Below are 18,924 nucleotides of genomic sequence, written 5' to 3' on the forward strand. Positions count from 1 at the left end.
TTTGCAATTCACCTACTAAAGCAGAATAGTGCAGGGAGGTGGGTGGTAAAGGCACGACTCTGGCATCAGATGGCCTCAGTTTGCATCCAGCTCCCCCTCTTTCTAGCTGGGCATCTTATCTGCAAATTGGGGATTATAAAGATTTATCTCTCCCAGGGTGGCTATGATACTTAAATGAGATGATACATACAAAACACTTAGAATGGTGCCTGGCACATGGTAAGAGCTGAACAAATGCTAATTGTTACTGTTGTGGATGTTACTATTGCTATTATTATCATCTCCCAGGTCCTATGGAGCACTCAGGAAGGTGCTTAGGACTTAGTGGTAGGTACGAGATAATGCATGTATGTGTGAACGAAGGCATGAGCTAGCCCACAGTCGCCCTCAGCATTCCCCTGCTGAAATACTGCCTTCCCTCCGTCTCTGGAGCAGTGCCTGTCCTGGCAGGAGGCACTGGGCATCGAGCCACCGCCAGCATCCTGCCCCCGCCTCCCATGTTGTTCACAATAACTCGCGGCTTCTCAGTGGCTTTCTCTCTTCTCCCCCTCGCTCACACACAGTCAGGTAGGCAGAGGGGGAGTTCGGCTGGTGCCCTGTGGTATTCAAAGTGAAGGGCTTTCACACTGTCAGGGTAATGAATTCTCTGCAGCCTTGCTCGTTAGAACCCTGCCTTTGTCGGTTTATTAGGTCAAACCAACAGTTGCTAGTTCGAGGACGATCATGTCATAACTGTGCTTGGAAATATTGACTGGGCCCCAGTGTGTGCTCTAAAACGCCAGGCAGGTGAAATTCAAACACTCTCGGAACTGAAATACAGGGTTGGAGCCTGGAAGTTTCCAGTGATTCCAGGGAAGTGGCCGAGGTTGGTCCAAATGAAGGAATTGGGAGTGTAGAGCCTGCAAAGTAAACAGTGCCCTGATGAATGAATCGTCAGAGTTGCCTTCCCCGCTCTCCGATTCCAGGTTAGATCTTGAACCAGGACAATTAAAGGGAGGCCAGTCAGAGTTAGCTAAAGGTGGGGATGAAGTAATTTTGAGAAAAGAAATTTAGGGTTATTGTTTCTAAGTAAATAACACCACCTCCACTAATGGCTAATATACCTGTCATTAGCAGCCAGCCAGGTCTGCTGTAATGACACCATACGGCTCATCGGCAATTAGTATGTCCATTGTGCACAGGCGAGTTGGGGTGTAACATCCCTGCCAGCCTTTCCCTCTACATGTGATACCCACCAGCACACTCTTTACTCATGGCAGGTCTGGACAGAGGGAGACGTCAGAGCAGCCCCTGTTCAAATTGTCACACGTTTCAAACGCCAGCTGGAAGGAAGGAGCCTGGGGGTGTACACACTACACATACACATACACCGGGGTTTGCGTGGCAGGACCGACCCCCTCCCTGTGTCCCGTGTGCTGGGCTGTTTCTCTCCTTCTCCCCTCAGGTGACAGGACCCTGTCATCCACTTTGGTGTTGGTTGAAAATCTCAGCTCATGACACTCAAGCATAGGTTGACTTTTTTCTCTAAGTGTCAAAGTATAGTTTTTAAAAGTTAAGAACATAACCCATGTGTTATTAGAAGGAACACCTGTGAAGATTTTATTCAACTCACTAGAGGCCCAGTGCATGAAATTCATGCACTCAGCGGGGGGCAGGGAGGAGGCGAAGCAGGTCTAAGCTGGCAGTCGGATATCCTTAGCGCTGCCACAGAGGCAGGAGAGGCTCCCGCCACTGCCACTGGCGCTTGCAGCCATGAGCCTGGCTTCTGAGCAGTGCTCCTCCTGTGGGAGTGCACTGACCACCAGGGGGCAGCTCCTGTGTTGAGCGTCTGCACCCTGGTGGTCAGTGCACTTATAACAACCAGTCATTCTGCCGTTCAGTCTATTTGCATATTAGCCTTTTATTATATAGGATAAGTTAATGAGGGAACCTATAAAAAGATAAAAGTGGTCCCAAGAGCATTTCAGAAACCAGGGGTTTATATTGTCCCAGGGGAACGGCATTTGAAAAAAAAAAAGTTCAATAAAATTGCTAGATTAGATACAAACTTGGGTAATATCCTATGGGGCAATACACCCAAACTTTTGGATTATCTTTTCTGCCCAATAGAAATCTAACTTCCCCATGTCTGGGCTCTGATCAAATAGTAGAGAATCGTCAAACACAGGTACATTCTCTTAGAGCAGTGGTTCTCAACCTTCTGGCCCTTTAAATACAGTTCCTCAAGTTGTGACCCAACCATAAAATTATTTTTGTTGCTACTTCATAACTGTAATGTTGCTACTGTTATGAATCGTAATGTAAATATCTGATATGTAGGATGGTCTTAGGCGACCCCTGTGAAAGGGTCATTCGACCGCCAAAGGGGTCGCGACCCACAGGTTGAGAACCGCTGTTTTAGAGGTACGTGTCTTGGGTGTGCCTGTTACATTGAAAGGCTGTGCTTCCCACCTTTAAGACCTGTTTTTGAAAGTTTTAATAATGTTTCTTTACACCCAAAAAGGGTTTCTCATGGCTCTGTGACTCTGAGGACAGGCTTTCTGGGAAAATGTCCTAGAAGTGCCTGCAGGTTCGGGTGAAATGGTTGCGCTGAGACAGAATCAGAGCTTTGGCTTTGGCTTTGGCTTTGGCGCCCCCACGGAGTTCCTTCATGGTTCCAGGTTGTTCTGCAGGGTGAGCTGAGTGGTTCCGTGGCTGGACGCTGGGAGAGGAGCCTTGTCCAGTCCAGAGCGTGGAGCCTGGAGCGTGGAGCCTGGAGCCTGGAGCCTGGAGCCTGGGAGGAGGTTGGAAGGAAACAGGGGAAAGGGAAGAGCCAGCTGATCTGGGCAGATCAGGGCCATGGAGAGGGCGCCGGGGAATGGCGGGTCAGGAGGGGCTTGGGGACTGACTGGACGTGAGGGAGGAGGGTGTCTGGAAGCTGGCATGGCTGGGAGGCCGGTGCTGTTGCCCACAAAAACAAGGGAGATGGCAGGACTTGAGGGCTCTGGGGGTTGGATAAGTGTTGGAAATGGACAGCCTGAGGGCTAAACAGGGCCTTTGTTCACGTTTTCTTTGGCCCTCAGTGTATATTTCAAAAACTGGATTAGCGTCAGCATCCACACAGACAGGAGATTCCCAAATGAAATGAAACCTGAGTTCTAGCTTCTGTTGCAAAGTAGCCAGAGCTGAGGAGGGGCACGGTGGGCAGGCACTCCCCAGCTCTATAGCAGCCAGCACCAGCCTGCAGCTCCATCCGCACGGCAGTGAAATGATGCCTCTGACTTAGGGAATGTGGGAGCAGAAAGCCGCCGAGAGACCATCTGTTCTCACTGCTTGAGCAATTCAGGTGGGAAAACCAAGGCCCAGAGAGAGGTGGCACTTACCCGAGGGCACACAGCACGTTCCGATGCCCCTTCCTGGGACGTGAGGCTTCCTGGGCATTAAAAGTCCCCAGCGGGTATGAGCGTCACTTTGTGAAAGCATTTGCCTCTGCCAAGCAGCTCCGCCTGGGCCCTGTCTGTGGAGATGGCCCTCCCCTGGGCAGAACCTCCGGCCCAGGGCTGTCAAGGCCGGCAGACCCTCTCTGGGCATCGAGCCACCGCCAGCATCCTGCCCCCGCCTCCCAAGTTGTTCACAATAACTCGTGGCTTCTCAGTGGCTTTCTCTCTTCTCCCCCTCGCTCACACACAGTCAGGTAGGCAGAGGGGGAGTTCGGCTGGTGCCCTGTGGTATTCAAAGTGAAGGGCTTTCACACTGTCAGGGTAATGAGTTCTGTAAGGGTTTGAAGAGGGGCTGGGAGGATCTCCATGTCATGTGTCTGGGAGTGACAACCCCCAGTGGTTAATTACTGCCACACGATGAGAACCGAGCTGGTAGCAAAATGAGATAAGTTCATTATGAGCTAAATGTGAAGTTAATTGGATTCACATTTCCCCCCATTAGTGCACATAGAGAGAGCCTACCTAGAAATGGGCTGCGTGAAGGAGAAAAAGTTGCATCTAAGCAAAATCAGATAAACCAGGCCTATTTATTTTGTGGAGTTTGTGATAAAGGGCTTTCTGAGATGTTGGTGAGACAGGAACCGAAGTTGCTTTCAGATGGTAGAACCAGTGTCTGGTTAATCTCACCTCAGCGGTGTACAGCCATACCACCCTGAACACGCCCGGTCTCCTCCAATTTCATCTTGGCAGATATTTCTGAGCACCTACTGTGTGCCAGCCGGTGCAGGGGCCTTGTGTTGACTGATCGTTAAGCACCCCCGGCCTTGGTGACGTGCCTGAGACATGTCAGAGAAGGGACTGAGAAGGTGAAAGTGCCCGTACACTCCAAGGTCACAGAATCCCAGCTCAGTGCCCGGAGAGTCCTCACAGGCCATCAGAACAAATTTGAGGCTTCACTCCACGCTGGGTTTTCCCACCAGGGAGTCCAGCCTCGGCTCAGATTTGGATAGGTGTCCTTAGGAAGTCCCAGGCAGCGTGATGAGAACAAGAACGGGTGACATGTATGACGTCCTGGATCAATCAGCTATTGCCACGACACCGATGCTTAGCAAACCACCCCAAAGCTCAGGGCTTACCACCACCATGGCCTCTTCTTGCTCATGCTCCTGGGGGTTGGCTGATCTGGGCTGGGCTTGATTGCAGTTGTAGGTTGGGTCCATCTCTGCTCCACATGTCGCCCTTCCCCCTTGTAGTGGCTAGCCAGGGCCTGCTGTCACGGTGCGGGCAGAGGTACAGAGGGGCACACCCAGCAGCACAAGCATATGACAAGCGTCTGCTCGCCGAATGCCTGCTCACGTCCCACTGGCCACAGCCAGCACATGGCCGAGCCCAAAGGGAAGGGGCGGAGAAGCATGCTGACTCCTGGAGGAGGAACTGCAAAGGGTTTCTTTTTAGTTTTTCATAAAACTGAATGAATTTGGTTTTACTTATTTTTTAAAATTATTATTTTTAATTTATTTGGTTTTTAAAAGTTTAATATTACATTTTCCCTACATTTTTTTTTTGGAGTCAAATTTTATTTGACCACTTATTTTTCAAGATGATGGTTATAAGGGAGGGGTTAAGGGTTGCAGCCAATAAGCCAATCTCCCCCAAGGCTCACCGGGGCTGGCACTGTGCCACGTGTTTACATGCTTCTCACTGACACGCCCCCCCCTGATGCCCCACGGAAGAGGCCTGTTTTGTTATTGCTGCCACGGTGGCACAGCACGGGGTGCAGCGTGCAGGCTTGCCAGCCAGACTGAGTGGGTTTGAAATCTGCCTTTCTTACTCACCAACTGTGAGCAAGTTACTTAAACTGTCTGTGCCTTCATTTCCCCACAGCAAAAGAGGGGTAATAGTAGCTCTCTAATAGGGCTATTGGAGGAATAAATGGATAATAGTTTTCTCTCTGTACGTGTTAGCCGTTGTTTGCTCTAGATTAATGTTGGCTATTATTAGCCTCACTTTACAGATGAGGAAACGGAGGCTCCGAATGAGTGAGGAACTCTCTCAGGACCATGCAGCCAGTAAGCGGTAGAGCCAGGAGTGGAGTCTGGGCAGAGGGGCCGCTCTTCATTGCTGTGCTCTGCTGCCTTCCTGTCCATTCCGAGCTGCGTTCCGCCTCCCTGAGACTTGCCCTCCCGGTCTCATGAAGTTGACTGGGAATGTTACAAGCTGCGAGGATTAAGTGGAATAATGTTTATGAGCAGCCTACCCCCGTGCCTGGCACAGAAGCGGGAGGGGCTCGGGTACCTGGAGACGACACAGATGCCAGTTTCTCCCCTCTTTGCCCACCACACCACAAGGGATAACGCAGACTCTGCTTTTGTGGCCAGTCCAAGGAAGGTACATGCAGCCTCGGGTGGTAGCCTCTGGGTCTGGGGACATATGCGGGTGGAATTGGAGCCATGGACAATACAGAGGAGTTCCCCGGTGACAGGAGCTCGGAGGCAGAGTTATTTGTCAGATGCATGCGGCCATTTGTCAGGTCCTCACTGTGCACAGGGAGGAGGGACGGGGGATGGAATGAGTTCCCAGCGTGACGGCCAAGTCCTGAACCGCAGCTGGGGCTGACACCAGGCCCCACCGAGGCTGGAAGCGGGCCACAGCCTGCCGCTGTCCAAGGAGACGTAGGAGCCCTGCAGGCAGCAGCTCACAGTACAGCATTGATTGTGGAGGCTCCAGAGCTGCGGGCGCAGTTGAACTTTAAGGTAGAAAAATCTACTCACAGTCAAATTATCCTTCATGTGTTTGCACACACTGACCAGTATGGGCTCCTGGCTATCACTGAGCTAAGAGCTCTTTTTGAAAATTGGGAAAGACTGATGATCAGAGTAAAAGGCTGGCCCAGGATCCCACAGCAGTTCAGTGCAAAACTGGGGCCGGGATCAGTAAAAAGGCCTTGCATGGCCTTCTCGTCCTGGCTCTCCACGAAGTTATGAGCACTTGCTGTGTGCCCCAGGCTGTGCAGCCCTGCCCCCCCGTGGAGACTTAACCCTTTGAGTGCCAACCAATATCCTAGGAACGATGCTAAAATTGCCAAGGCATTTTTTGCTGATTTTACAACAGTTTAGGAAAAAAATTATGACTCGCAAGTAAGTGAAGTTACATATTCAAAAACTTAAGGAAACCTTTACTACATTGACATATTTAGCAATATCATCATCACTAATAAAAAGCAGACTTAGAACTGGACGCCATTTCGAAGCTTCGATAGCACTCCGGCACTTTTGGTGAAAGACAGGAGGAGCGCGATCGTGCTCCCCGGCACTCAAGGGGTTAATATTGATGAGTTCGTTCCCAAACAGGCATGGACACCCACCTTCTGATAGCCCATCTTCGACCACACCCTCTTTCCTGCTTTAATCTGCCCACCCTTTCCAGTTGCTAACCTCTAATTCTCAGCCCTCTTTATTGACTTTTCTCCCACCCACCCCCACCCAAGAAGCTCAGGCTGGAGCTCCCCAACCTGGGGTCAAACCTCCGGTCAAACCTCCGCTCTTTTTCCTACCAGCTGTGTGACCTTAGGCAAGTTACTTAACTTCTTCCACAGTTCCCTTTCTTATAAAGTGGGCGTGATCATTGTTCAGCCCTTGTATTAGTGTGTACAAAAGAGTAAGCGTGTCTGGGACTGGTCAGTGCTGTCTTATCGTTACTGACATCACCTCCATCTGTTCGTGATGGTGCCCCCTTTGCCCTGGGAGGATTGGGGTGGAGAGCAGGGGGGCCTTCAGAAGAGGCAAATCCTTAAAGGGCCTTGAAAAACTTCAGAGGAGCTGGCTCCTGAGGGTGGCATTTGAAGGCTGGATGAAGGCCTAGTTGATGGGAATGCAAGAAGAGCAGGTAGGAAGGGAGCGGCATGAGCAAGGGCGTGGGGGCAGGAAAGAAGTAAGGGGCAGTTTGGGGAATGGCTGGCTGGGGAAGTCAGAGTTGATGAGGCTGGAAAGGTCACAGGTCGGGGACACGGGTTGAGGAGGGCCTTGGAAGCCAAACTGAAAAATCTATACCGAGTTGAACAGGCAGCAGGGAGCTGGTGAATCCAGAAAGGTGTTGATTCTAGGCACCCGTGACCTGGCAGTCTCAGCAAACTTTTTTATTGGTTCCCATAGATGAGCTGATTTGCTTGTGATTTTCCAGATGGAAGGTATAGCCAACGATTGATAATTTTGCTGTTCCCCACCCCACAATGTTTATGTCTCTCTCTTGCCTTCTTGTACTGGCTAAACTTTCTGAACAGTTTTCAGTAACGACAGGTTTCCTGAACATGTTCTTGACTTTCATAAGAAGGCTTCAAGCATTTCACCAGTTAGGTATGCTGTTGACTCTAGATTTAAGATCAATATCAGATCAAAGCAGTATACTCCAATTCTTATTTACTAAGAGGTATTGCGAGGAATTAGTATTGAGTTTCAGCCAATGCCTTTTCCATAGCTTTGATGTAATCACATGTTTCTCCTCCTTTGATACATTAATATGCTTTCCCAACCAATGCTTTAATATCGATCATCCTTGTATACCCAAATTGAGCCTTTTTTGGTCATGGTATAGTATTCTTTTTCTAATATTACTTGATCAGTGATATTGATTTTTTGCATATATATTAATAAATGAACAGTTTAGTAACAGAAATATGTGTCCCTTGAAGATATGTCATACTTTAAACAATAAAATAAAACTTAAAAAAAAAGATCTTGCTCAAAACAAAACCAAAAAACTTGTTCAAGAAGCTAAATGACTGAGGCATCTTATTTTTAAAAATAATTTTAAAAAACTTTTAATGTTTCTTCTAAGGTTATTAGGCTACTCATATTTTCTACCTCTTCTTGAGTTAATTTTGATAATTCATGTTTTTCTAGAAATTCTACTTCAGTTGAGATTTCCACATTTGTTAGTGCGGAGCAGCCATGCATTTCCAAATGGTTTTTAGCATCATCTCTTCCATATCTCTGGTTGTATCTTCTCCTTATTCCTAGGTTCATCTATCTTATTGGTCTTTTCAAATAACAATTCTTAGTTGTATTTATTGTTACGTCTGCTTTTCTGTTTCCTAATTTGTTATTTTCTGCTTTTTCCTGATCCATTCCTTCCTCCTCCTTTCCTTAGGCTCACTTTATTGCTTTTTTAGCTGGCTCCTTGAGTTGCGTGAGGCTTCGGTGAGGCACTGATTTTTCAATCCCTTGCTTTTGGAATCAAGGTTTTAAAGCATGTGTAACAGTGGCAGAAACTATTGGGGTTCAGTCCCCGTTGAAGAAAGAACCCCATCCCAGGAGCCGGAGAGCTGGATTCCAGTACCAGCCTTGCCTCAAATCAGCTGAGTGTCTCTAGGCACGACCTTCCTCTCTCAGGCAGCCAGGCGAGCTCCCCTGCACCAGGCCGCCTCTTATCAGGACAACACCCTCCGTCCCCCAGGAGGCAGATATGGCTTCCTCTGACGTGCTCCTGGCTCTCATCCCAACACACATACCCACGAAAGCTGTGCAGTTGAACTTCATTCTGTGTGATGGAGCCAATGAGCAGTGGTGACTGTGCGGCTGGAAGGCAAGGCGCAGCCTGGGCGTCCCAGCTGAGACACGTGGAGCCTCTGGACACGGGGTCAGAGGCAGGGCCAGGTGCACGTGCAAGGCAGTGGAGTGGGGTGGCTAACCATGTGGACTTTGACCTTCCAATGTCTCATATCCCGTAAAATGGGGTGCATCAGTGCCTTACCTCATAGAGTTGTTGGGGGTTAATTGAGTTAATAATTTAAAATACTAAGAACAGACCTGGTGTCTTGTAGTTTCCATGTTAGCATTTTTGGCTTGTCGTTGTCATTAATAGCATGGAGGCAGGTGGTGTGGGCGATGAATGAGGAGTCACCCTGCTCTCCAGAACCTCGCAGCCTGCAGAGGTGGACACGCTCTTGCCAGCGTCTGCCTCCCGGTCCCAGTGCCCAGCACAGTATCTGGTATCAGGAGGTGCTTCCTGTGCCTTCACTGAATGAGTGACCGGCTCTAGCCGAAGGCAGAAGAATTCAGTGAGGACCAGAGCTGTGGGGGTTTGAGGCGGAGGGAGGCGTCTGAGCTGGTCTCTGAAGGCGGTGATGTTGGGCCGGTGCAGCAGGAGCAGAGGGTGCTTCACGCAGAGGGCACAACAGAGCAAAGGGGTGGCGGTGGGTGCTGAAGCCCAAGTCCTACTGGAGGCAGAGAGCCAGGTGAGCCTGCTGGAGCTCCAGTTCCCAGGGACACAGCAGAGCCATCCTGTTCCTGCTGTGTGGAGCCAGGGTGGCTGGAGGTGTGCACGTGCGTGTGTGTGTGTGTGTGTGTGTGTACGTGTACGTGTGCGTGTGTGTTTCCATGCGAGTGACGTGAGGAGCTGGGGGCATGTTGGTGCTCAGCGTCCAGACGTGACAAATGTGCAGATGTCCGGGGAGCGGTGGACATGAGCAGCTGGCCGCGGCGACGCTCACCCTGTGATTTGTTGCTTTGATTCCTCAGGCCGAGACTTGGCGAGCACGACCCTCCCCGGGTACCCTCCGCACGTCCCCCCCGCCGGACAGGGCAGCTACTCAGCACCGACGCTGACAGGGATGGTGCCTGGTGAGTTTGCATTGTTGGCGTCTCCACAGCAGGCGGCGGATGGGGTTTCGGGGGGGGCATCTCCCCGAACAGCCCTGGTGACCTCTGTGCTTCTGAGAAGTGGACCTGAATAAATCAGGCGGAGGTCTGCACTCTCGGCTTCCTCTGCAGCCGGGCCTGCCGTGGGGCCGGGACCAGCCAGTGGCGGCACCCGGGGGGACCTCAGAGAGAGGGGGGCTATTGGCTGTCACTCAAACAGTCCTCATTGGCCACCTGGGAAGTCTGAACACAGAGGGGTGCGGGACCTGGTCGAAGGTCGCCCAGCCTGGGGAGTGAGGGCCCTCCCCCATCCTCTCCTCCCATCTCCCTTCCCCACCCGCTCCATGTGACATGAGCACAGGGAGAACCCCTGGGGAGCTCCCCGTGGCCTCACGCTTTGGAATTGAGGACCATGTGCTCAGGACAGACAGGAAGCTGTCTGGTGGGTTTGTCACTTGACTCTAAACTGAACACCCTGTGGCCCTTGAAACCTGCTCCCCTCCGGCCGGCCGCGTGTCAGTTTCTTTCAAGACAGTGGAAGGGAGGCCACCACGCGCCCTTCCATGCACAGCACAGCACATGGCACCGTCCGCGTGCAAAGGGCATGAGCACGGCAGGGGTACCCCAAGTATCCGTTTTTTAAAAGATGCTTAAAGACATGATCAGGGGAAAGTCAGGTTGAAGGGTTGTTCCACTTCTTTTAAGGGCTCGTGTGGTCCCTTGTTTTGAGTCATTTACGGGGGCCCCACGACTTACTCCGTGCTGGGGGGCCCCAGGGGCGCTCCTCTCCCCGCACACACTGCTGATCTCTCGGGCGTGTGGAAAGCCAGCTGGTTATTTCTCCCCTCCCCACCCCAGGGACTTCTCTTTGGAGCCTCACAACAGCTCTGAGAAGCAGGCGGGTGGATCACTCACCTGCTTTCTTGCTGAGGAAACTGAGGCCAGAAAGGGGTTGGGACGGGCCCAAGTCAACCAGCAAGTGGGAGTCTGACCAGTGTGAACCCCCCTTAGACCCAGGCAAGAGGGACCTACACTGGCCCCGTAGGCCCCGCCCCTGATTGGCCATCTGCAGGGCCAACGGGATCTGTCCACCTTATACCCGAGCCCCTCCTTCTAGCCCACCCTAGGGGTCCTGTCCAGATAGCACCAGTCTCCTCCAGCATCTTCCCTGACTTACATCACAGGCATGTGCACCCCAGGGCTGAGGACTGGCTCTTCGCGGGGGTGTGGACAGAGCTTGGGTGTAAGCGGGTTTGGGGAAGGGAAGGGAAGCAGGGCAGATCCTAGCTCAGGTGGCTCTCCCACGCAGCCAGGTCCTGGCACAGATGCCCAGGGGTCCCGGAATTCTAAATTCACTCCTGCTTTCCAGGTTATTACAAATATGTGTTTAACAAGGTAGGAGGACGGAGCATGTTTCATTTAACGGTTTGTTAGCTTGATTTATGGCTTTCAAATATGAGACATATGGGAAGTGGCCTCCGTGTGTGCTCTCGCCCTGGGCCGTGCCAATGCCGAGAGGCCTGCCAAGGTCACACCTGCAAAGCCTTGGCCTTTTCTGCTACCAGGATGGGCCCGTGCAGAGCACAGGGAACTAGCAGGCATAAGGCAAACAGGTGGTGGGACAACCCCCGCCCCCGCTCTTCCCAACTGTGAGCAAGCTAGGGCAGCCTGGGAGATGGATCCCCAGCCATCTCCATTAACGGCCCCGCGAATTGATGCAGCATCTGAATGAATGCAAAGCGCTTTCCTGGGAGCCCTCGGATGTTGCCACCCTGCGAGGTGGGCCGGTCTGGAGTGTAGCCCCCGTTTTCCAACAGGAGAAGCCGAGGCTCAGAGCAGGTGGGGAGTTTTCCAAGGCTGCACAGCTTGTGTCTGGGTCTTTGCAGGTCAGTTCAGCACTCCTGCCTGTGTCTGTGCTGCCAGAGGGTAGGCGGCAGCATATTGGCAGCTGAGGCCACCAGCTGCCCTGCTGCCTCTCCACTGCCAACCCCAAAGAGGCCACGTTCAGAGAGCAGCCGAACTTTCCCGAGTTTACCCAAACAGAGCCTGCCCTCCGGCCTCCATCATTACTCCAGCCTAATTACCAGGCGCAAAATACACCTGGCCATGGGCCTGGCCCAGCCCGGGTGGGAGCTCATGGCAGCTCCTTGCCCATGTATGGTGGACGCAGGTAGGCGGGGGCTGCCACAGGTTGGCCCAGGGCGTGGTCCCCTGAGACTCTGTTTCCAAAGCAGAGGCAGGGTAAGTGCACAGTGTACTCTTGTGCGTGCCTCTCCCCTCCCTTTCTCTTTTCTCCTTTTCTTGTTCTCTCTTCTCACGTACCCCAGCACTCTCAGGGCCAGGAATCCATACGCGGTGGGCACGGTCCTTGGTTCCTGTTCCTCAGTGTCCAAATCGCTGTCACGGCTTTGGGACTGTCTCCAACATGATTTCCAAATGTGCCTCCTGGACGGCTTCAGGGACATTGCGGGCTCTTACGCACGGTCTTTGCAGGAACTGCCCCAGGGTTGGCCCACAGCTAAGATGGCCCGCCTTTAGCAGAGCGGGTCCTTGGCCTGCCATTCAGGCATCTCCATGGTCTGGCCTCAGCTTGTCTTTCCAGCCTCCTTTCCCAGCCTGTCCCCAGCCCTGACCGCTCCTGGTTCCCAGCACAACTCACGCTTCCCGGTCAGTGTCCCTCTTGATTCTGTGCCCTCAGCTTAGACCACTTCCTACTACGGCCTGTTAGGATCCAGTGTCACTCTTAGGGGCTGAACATGCATCTTACCTGCCCCATGAAGCCTTCTGGCGTGGCCTCCTCTGGGGATAGAGTCTTGCACTTGGCTTTGTTGTGCCACACGGCCCACTGTGTTTGTGGCCCAGCTCACTGTGCCACTGAGAGGCGACCTCATTGAGGACCAGGCCCTCTGCTTTGTTTTCTGCACTATTCATGGACCTTAGCACATAGTAGGTCCTTTTGCTAAGGGAGGGAGGCCCCCCAGGGCTGCAACAGACAAGATGCTATTTGACGGGAGGCCCTCGAACAGTGATGGCGAACCTATGACACGCGTGTCAGAGATGACGCGTGTCAGAGATGACACGCGAACTCATTTTTTTGGTTGATTTTTCTCTGTTAAATGGCATTTAAATATATAAAATAAATATCAAAAATACAAATCTTTGTTTTACTATGGTTGCAAATATCAAATAATTCCTATATGTGACACGGCACCAGAGTTAAGTTAGGGTTTTTCAAAATGCTGACACGCCAAGCTCAAAAGGTTCGCCATCACTGCCCTAGGAGTATGGTGGGTCCTTCCAGTCCTGGCACTCTACTTGCCATGGATTGGGACACATCATTTGTAGGTGCCTTTCAATTAAATTTCTCAGTTAACTGACAGCTTTATTTTCTGGACAGTAGGAGGTGAGGGTGAGGGTGAGGGTGGAGCAGGAGCTTGGGCCAGTGAGGGGGTCTGGAACAGCAGCGAGAGGCGAGCAGAGACAGGCCGGCTGCACCCTGGCAGGAGGAAGGAGAGACAGGTGGGATTCCCTCTGCTTCCAGGGCGCGTCCCCGCCCCGCTGCTCCCACGTGACTGGCCCAGCCTGCCCTGCCCCTTCTCATCCCTGTGGGTTTCACCTCCTCAGAGGGGTCTTCTCTTTGACCCCAAATGTATTCGTTTCCTATCGCTGCTGAAGTGAGTTACCGCAAACAAGTGACTTAAAAAAAAGATAAATCTGCCGCCTCTCAGTTCTGGAGGCCAGGCTCTCACAGGCTAAGGCCCAGGGGCAGGCAGGGCTGTGCTCCTTCTGCAGAGGAGGGTCGTTCCCTCTCCAGCGTGTAGATACTGCCCAGATCCCTTGTTCTCGGCCCCGTCTTCATCGTCATCTGCAAAGCTGGCAACATGGGGCCGAGTCTTTATCCTCACGCCACCTCGCGGGTTCTCTCTCCTGCCTCCCTCTTCCACTCATAAGGATCCTTGGGGTTTTATTGGACCCACCTGGATAACCCAGGGTACCCTCCTTATCTCCAGGTCAGCTCATTAGTAACCGTAATTGCCCTTTGCCACAAAACCTGCCATGCTCACAGGTCCCAGGGTTAGGACGTAGACGTCTGAGGTGGGGAGCTGTTACTCTGCCTACCACACCGTCTAAGCCAGCCGCCCCCCCCCCCCACTCCTCTCCTAAAGCATCCTGTTCTTTTCACTCGTGATTCTAAGCACAATGGAAGGAATTTAATCAGTGTTTGACTCCTTCCTTACGTGCCTTCCCCTCAGGTCTGTGCAGTCCACAGGGTTGCACAGTCACAGGCTGTGTCTGTCTGTTCACCGCCGTGCCGCAGTTCCTGGCTGAGTGCCTGGCCCCGTTGAAATAAGAAGGGGGGCTTTGGGCTGGGCTGCAGTGAGAGCTCAGCCCAATGCTGGCACATGCAGCGAGGATGCTGGGCAGCGGCCTGGTGACAGGCAAGGGCTCTGCCTGGTTCTGAATCACCGACCTGCTTCTCACTAGCTGTGTGACTCGGGGCAAGCGATGTAACTTCTCTGTGCCCTCGTTTCCTCCTCATCGATGAAATGGAGATGATGCAATAAGAGTGAGCATGAAACGAGGTACTATGTGTAAAAAGCCTTAGAACTTTGCCTGGCACATATCAAGTGCCGTATAGGTGTTCTTTATCATGATGCTGCTGATTGTTTATAGAGGGGACTGAGCTGGGTGCAGTGGTGAGAAGACAAGCCTAACTGGCATGCCTAAAGCTGGCCTGGCCAAGTTGGCATTAAATTGAGAGCTGCCCAGCAGAGCTCATACCCCATGGATCAGTGGGAGCAGCAATTAGAGAACCCACAAGAGTGTTGCCAGGCAGGAGTGGGGTAGATGCTGAATGCTGCAGGTCTGAGAAACGGAGAGGCACCTGGGGTTGGTCCGATTGAGAAAGGTCTCTTGGAGGAAGGGGGCCTTAAGCTAGGCTGTGGCAGGTGTCCTTGGCCATCTGAAGAGGAGGCAGGGGGTGAGCCCAGTGGTGGAGTGGGTTCACACGGGTGGGGGCATGGCCGCCAGCCCAGGCTGGGTGAATGGGGTTGGCGGGAAGGGGGCCTGATTGAGGAGGAGGCTGGTGGCCAGCACGATTAGGTTTTGGACTTGTCAACTTTTGGAGGCCAAGCAGACACCCAGGCAAGGTCCCTCTGCAGACAAGTGGCAAAGCAGGTCAAGAGTGCAGGGGCCGGGCCTGGCCCAGAGAGGGGGAGAGCCGTGGAGTTGCCCCAGGAGAAGTGGCGGGGGCGGGGTGGGGGGGGGGGGGTGCCGTGGAAGGCGTGTGGCTTCACACTGCTTAGCTGTGTGACTTTGCACAAGCTGCAAGACCTCTCTGAGCCTGCCTTGCCTGCAGTAACTGAGGCCCCAGGCCTGTGAGGCAGGAAGGGCACTGAGGTCTGGAGGGGAGGAGATGTGGGTTTCTTTTGTCCACCTTTAGCCCCTCCCGACTTAGAGCATGCAGGCTTGGGGGCTGGGGCCTCAGCACCAGGCTGGGAAGCCAAAGCCCGGATTGTGGCCAAGCTCAGCCAGAACCTCAATGTGTGATCTGACTTGTCATTTCCACCCTCCGAGCCTCCTTGGGCGGGTGGACCAGGGATAGTGCAGAGGTCGCCTACCTGTTGATCGTTTCTGACTCTTTGCTGCCCTCTCGTGGCCGCCAGTCACTCTGCCACACGAGGAACATGGAATTGACCCCAGGAATGCCAGGCACGGCTAGGATGAAACGGCAGGTGGCTGGTCATTTGTTCATTCATTCATCCTTCAAACATTTCCTTAGAGACACTGTGTGCCAGTTCTGAGCTAGGAGCGGTGTTACAGACTCAGCTCCTGCCCTCAGGGAGCTCACAGTCTAATTGGGGGAAACATAAAAAAATCAACCTTGCATGGGCATCAGGGTGTGACCAAAGCCTTGGGGAGGTGACAGGGACGAGCAGGAAGGGCAGGCTGGGCCTCCTCCAGCACCGAAGCCTCAACCCCTGGAAACCTCTGGGGCCTGAGGTGGTACAAACTGCAGCCTTGGCAGGTGGCAGGCTCTGCCTACGGATCTGGATGGGGTCAGAGGTGAGGCTGCTGTGCCTCCCAGGATGGAGCACAAGGGCCTGGAATGGTCTGATCTGGACAGTCTATGTGACCGGCTCCAGGAACCCTGCATTGAAGTGACTCTGGGACTGGAGAGACTTGGATGAGATGTTTGCTGCATCGGGAAGAAAACAGTTGCAAAAGCAATGACTTCGAGATGGAAAGCATGACGGTTCCACTGGAGTTTAGGAGACCTGGGTTCTGATTCCAGCGTTACCGGGGGACATGGCCTTGGAACCTCCTGCTCTCTCTTTAAACAGGAGGCGGGAGCTCGGGGAGATTGGATTGGATGCTCTGTAGGGGGCCTTCTGGTCCTGGCATTCAAGGGCTTCTCAGGCTGTGACTTCCCTGCCTGCTGGTGTCACCTCCGGGCTGGACTGGAGGGCTCCCTGCCACCTCTGTTCTAAGTGGGCAGCAAATGGTTTCGGGTTCCCTGTAAGTCTGGGCTGTGACAAGGGCAGCGAAGTGGGGGCAGGTCGGCCTGGGGCAGAGAGGATTGTGGGTGTCCTGAGGAGAACGGGTGGCCTTGCTGGGCACTGGGCCCTAAGTCCTGACGGCCAGTCAGCTTCCAGGAGCTAAACCCTCAGGACTGGCCAAGGGCTGCAGCCAGGTGCACACCGCTTTACAGAGCAGCTGCAGGGGCGCTGGCCTCAGCACTGGCCACACAGAAAGTGGCAGAGCAGCCTGACCCCGAGCCCCCCGGGGCTTAGGGGCTCTTTCTGCATTGCATCCGAGCACCACTTCTTGCCAGAGGGTCTTCCAAGACTGCTGGGTGGCCTTTCTGCCTGGCTGTGGGGTTGAGTCCTGGTTAGGGCCCTGGGAAGAGACAGCGCCCTGCAGGGTCCAGGGCTCAGAACACCTGCCCAGGTCCTGCAAACAGTAGGTGCTCAATGCATGTAGGTGGCGTTTATTTGAATGTGAGCATGCCCCTCCCTACCCTGTCCGGTGCAGAGCCCAGGCCCAGAGTCCAGCTGCGTAATAAACAGGCTTCAGCCGACTTCCACGCCCCCGCTCGCTCCTCCAATATTTGCTCTGGCTCCTCTGGAAGACGCCGAGACAATGGCCCTTGTTACCCTCTGTTTGAGTTATTTATTTTTTTCACTTTTCCCTCCTTCCCCTCTCGGGGGACTCGCCTCTCGCCCTCATCCCTCATGTTTTCCCTTTCACTTGACTGTCATTCTCATTGTCCTCCCGGGGCCGGGAACGCAGGGTGACAGGCAAGGGGAGCCCAACCGGGCCGGGAGGCTGGAAATATAGTCATTAATGGGACCCGCGAAGCCCAGATGTCCTCCCTGAATGCGGGTAATTTGTTTTTAATGAAAAACCACGCGGTGACCCTGAACAAATGAATTTTCTTTATAAGGAGTCTATGTGCAACGGCACAAATAAAGGAGCCGGATCGGGGAGACTTAGATCCAGGGTGGAAAAAAGAGAGAAAGGAAGAGGGAAGGAGTGGAGTCGAAAGGAGCAAGAGGGATGAAAGAGGGAGGAAAGGGAAATTTAAAATGACAGCTGTGCTATCATGTCCTTTTGTCTAAAGAGCCCGCTCAGGTCACGGGCGCCCTGGGCATGGTCCTGCCGAGCAGGATGCTCGACAGTCATGGCCATTCTGAGATCTTGTCCACAACGATGCGAAGAATAGGGACCCCTGTCTGGACAGATCTCTACTGTGTGCAGGCCTCTGCGGTGTGTGGCCTCGGAGGGTCCCCCTGCTGTGGTAGGAGGGCATGGCCATTCGCCCCACTTCACAGAGATGAAAACCGAGGCGTAGGAAGCGTGACTTGGTGACGGTCACCCAGCCGGCGAGTGGTCGGATGCAGATGGCGAGGGGAGGGCTTTGCCAGATTGGAGCTTGACTCTCAGAAACACGTGCTAACATTAGAGATGGCTTTCTCTGTGTGACGGGAGAGAGGCGGCAGCGCGGGCAGCTCGGAGGCCCCGAGGGGCACCGGGTCTGTACAGAGGAGTCTCAAATGGAAGCAAATCCCCACGGTTCCTGGAACTTTCTTCCCATCAGGGCTTTGTGAACATGCAGACTTTCTGGGAACACTTTGGGTGGGGAATTCCTGGAAGAAGAACTCCCCAACAAGGAGCCAGAGACCAAAAAAAAAAAAAAAAAAAATGGCTGCAGGGGCATTGGAAGCTGGAGACCAGACATGGGCCACCCACGTTTGGGGGGGAATGTAGAGCAGGGAATGGGACCACAGCAAAGGCAGTGACGCGGCAGAGGTCCAGGCTGAGGGCCTTGCCCTTGGAATGGGGGAGTCTGCCTGAAGGAGAAGACTTGCAGGCCTAGGTTGGGGTGCATCTGTGTGGTGTGCGGAGGGGTCTGTTCTGACTCGCGCCTCGTGGGGGACTCCACTCCTCCTTCCGTCATGGGTGGACAGGGCTGGACGCTACCGCTGTTTAGAACTCAGCCTGGGAGTACACGGATGAGGCCAAGGAAAGGACTTGTTCAAGGTCACACGGCATGTCAGAGGAAGAGCCAGGCTCTTGCTGTGGTAGCAGCCTGCCCTGTTGTCCCCTCTGGGCTAGTGGGAAATATCAACGTCCCCCCCTTCCTAATCCCCGTCCCCAACCCGCTCTCTCGTGTGCTTCTTGGGACCTGGCCAGCTGCAGAGCGTCTCCGGGGATGCAGGAGGGTCTACCCAGCACCTGCCAGAGGTTCTGCCAGGACCCACAGGCCATGCTCAGGCCCAGGTCCTCTGCGCTGTTTCTCCCCAGAGTCAGGCAGCTGGACAAGACGGAGTGAGTGTTTCATTCCCTGGGTCGAGTTCCCTCTGGAA

At 53.4% G+C, this 18,924-nt stretch overlaps 1 protein-coding gene across 7 annotated transcripts in view; it reads left to right on the top strand.

Moving 5' to 3' along the window:
* Window positions 1–18,924, top strand: part of PAX5 (paired box 5) — a 154,916-nt gene that overhangs the window by 118,553 nt on the left and 17,439 nt on the right. For 4 of the 7 annotated variants that reach the window (XM_006103225.3, XM_023744544.1, XM_023744546.1 and 1 more), the window contains one exon: window positions 9,935–10,036. The exons of the other annotated variants lie outside the window; for them this stretch is intronic. In XM_006103225.3, coding sequence (XP_006103287.1) covers window positions 9,935–10,036 — 102 coding nt within the window. The remainder of the gene's footprint in view (window positions 1–9,934; window positions 10,037–18,924) is intronic. 7 annotated transcript variants of the gene reach the window in all.

This window comes from Myotis lucifugus, unplaced genomic scaffold, assembly GCF_000147115.1.
Source record: "Myotis lucifugus unplaced genomic scaffold, Myoluc2.0 scaffold_472, whole genome shotgun sequence".
NCBI classification, from domain to species: Eukaryota; Metazoa; Chordata; class Mammalia; order Chiroptera; family Vespertilionidae; genus Myotis; species Myotis lucifugus.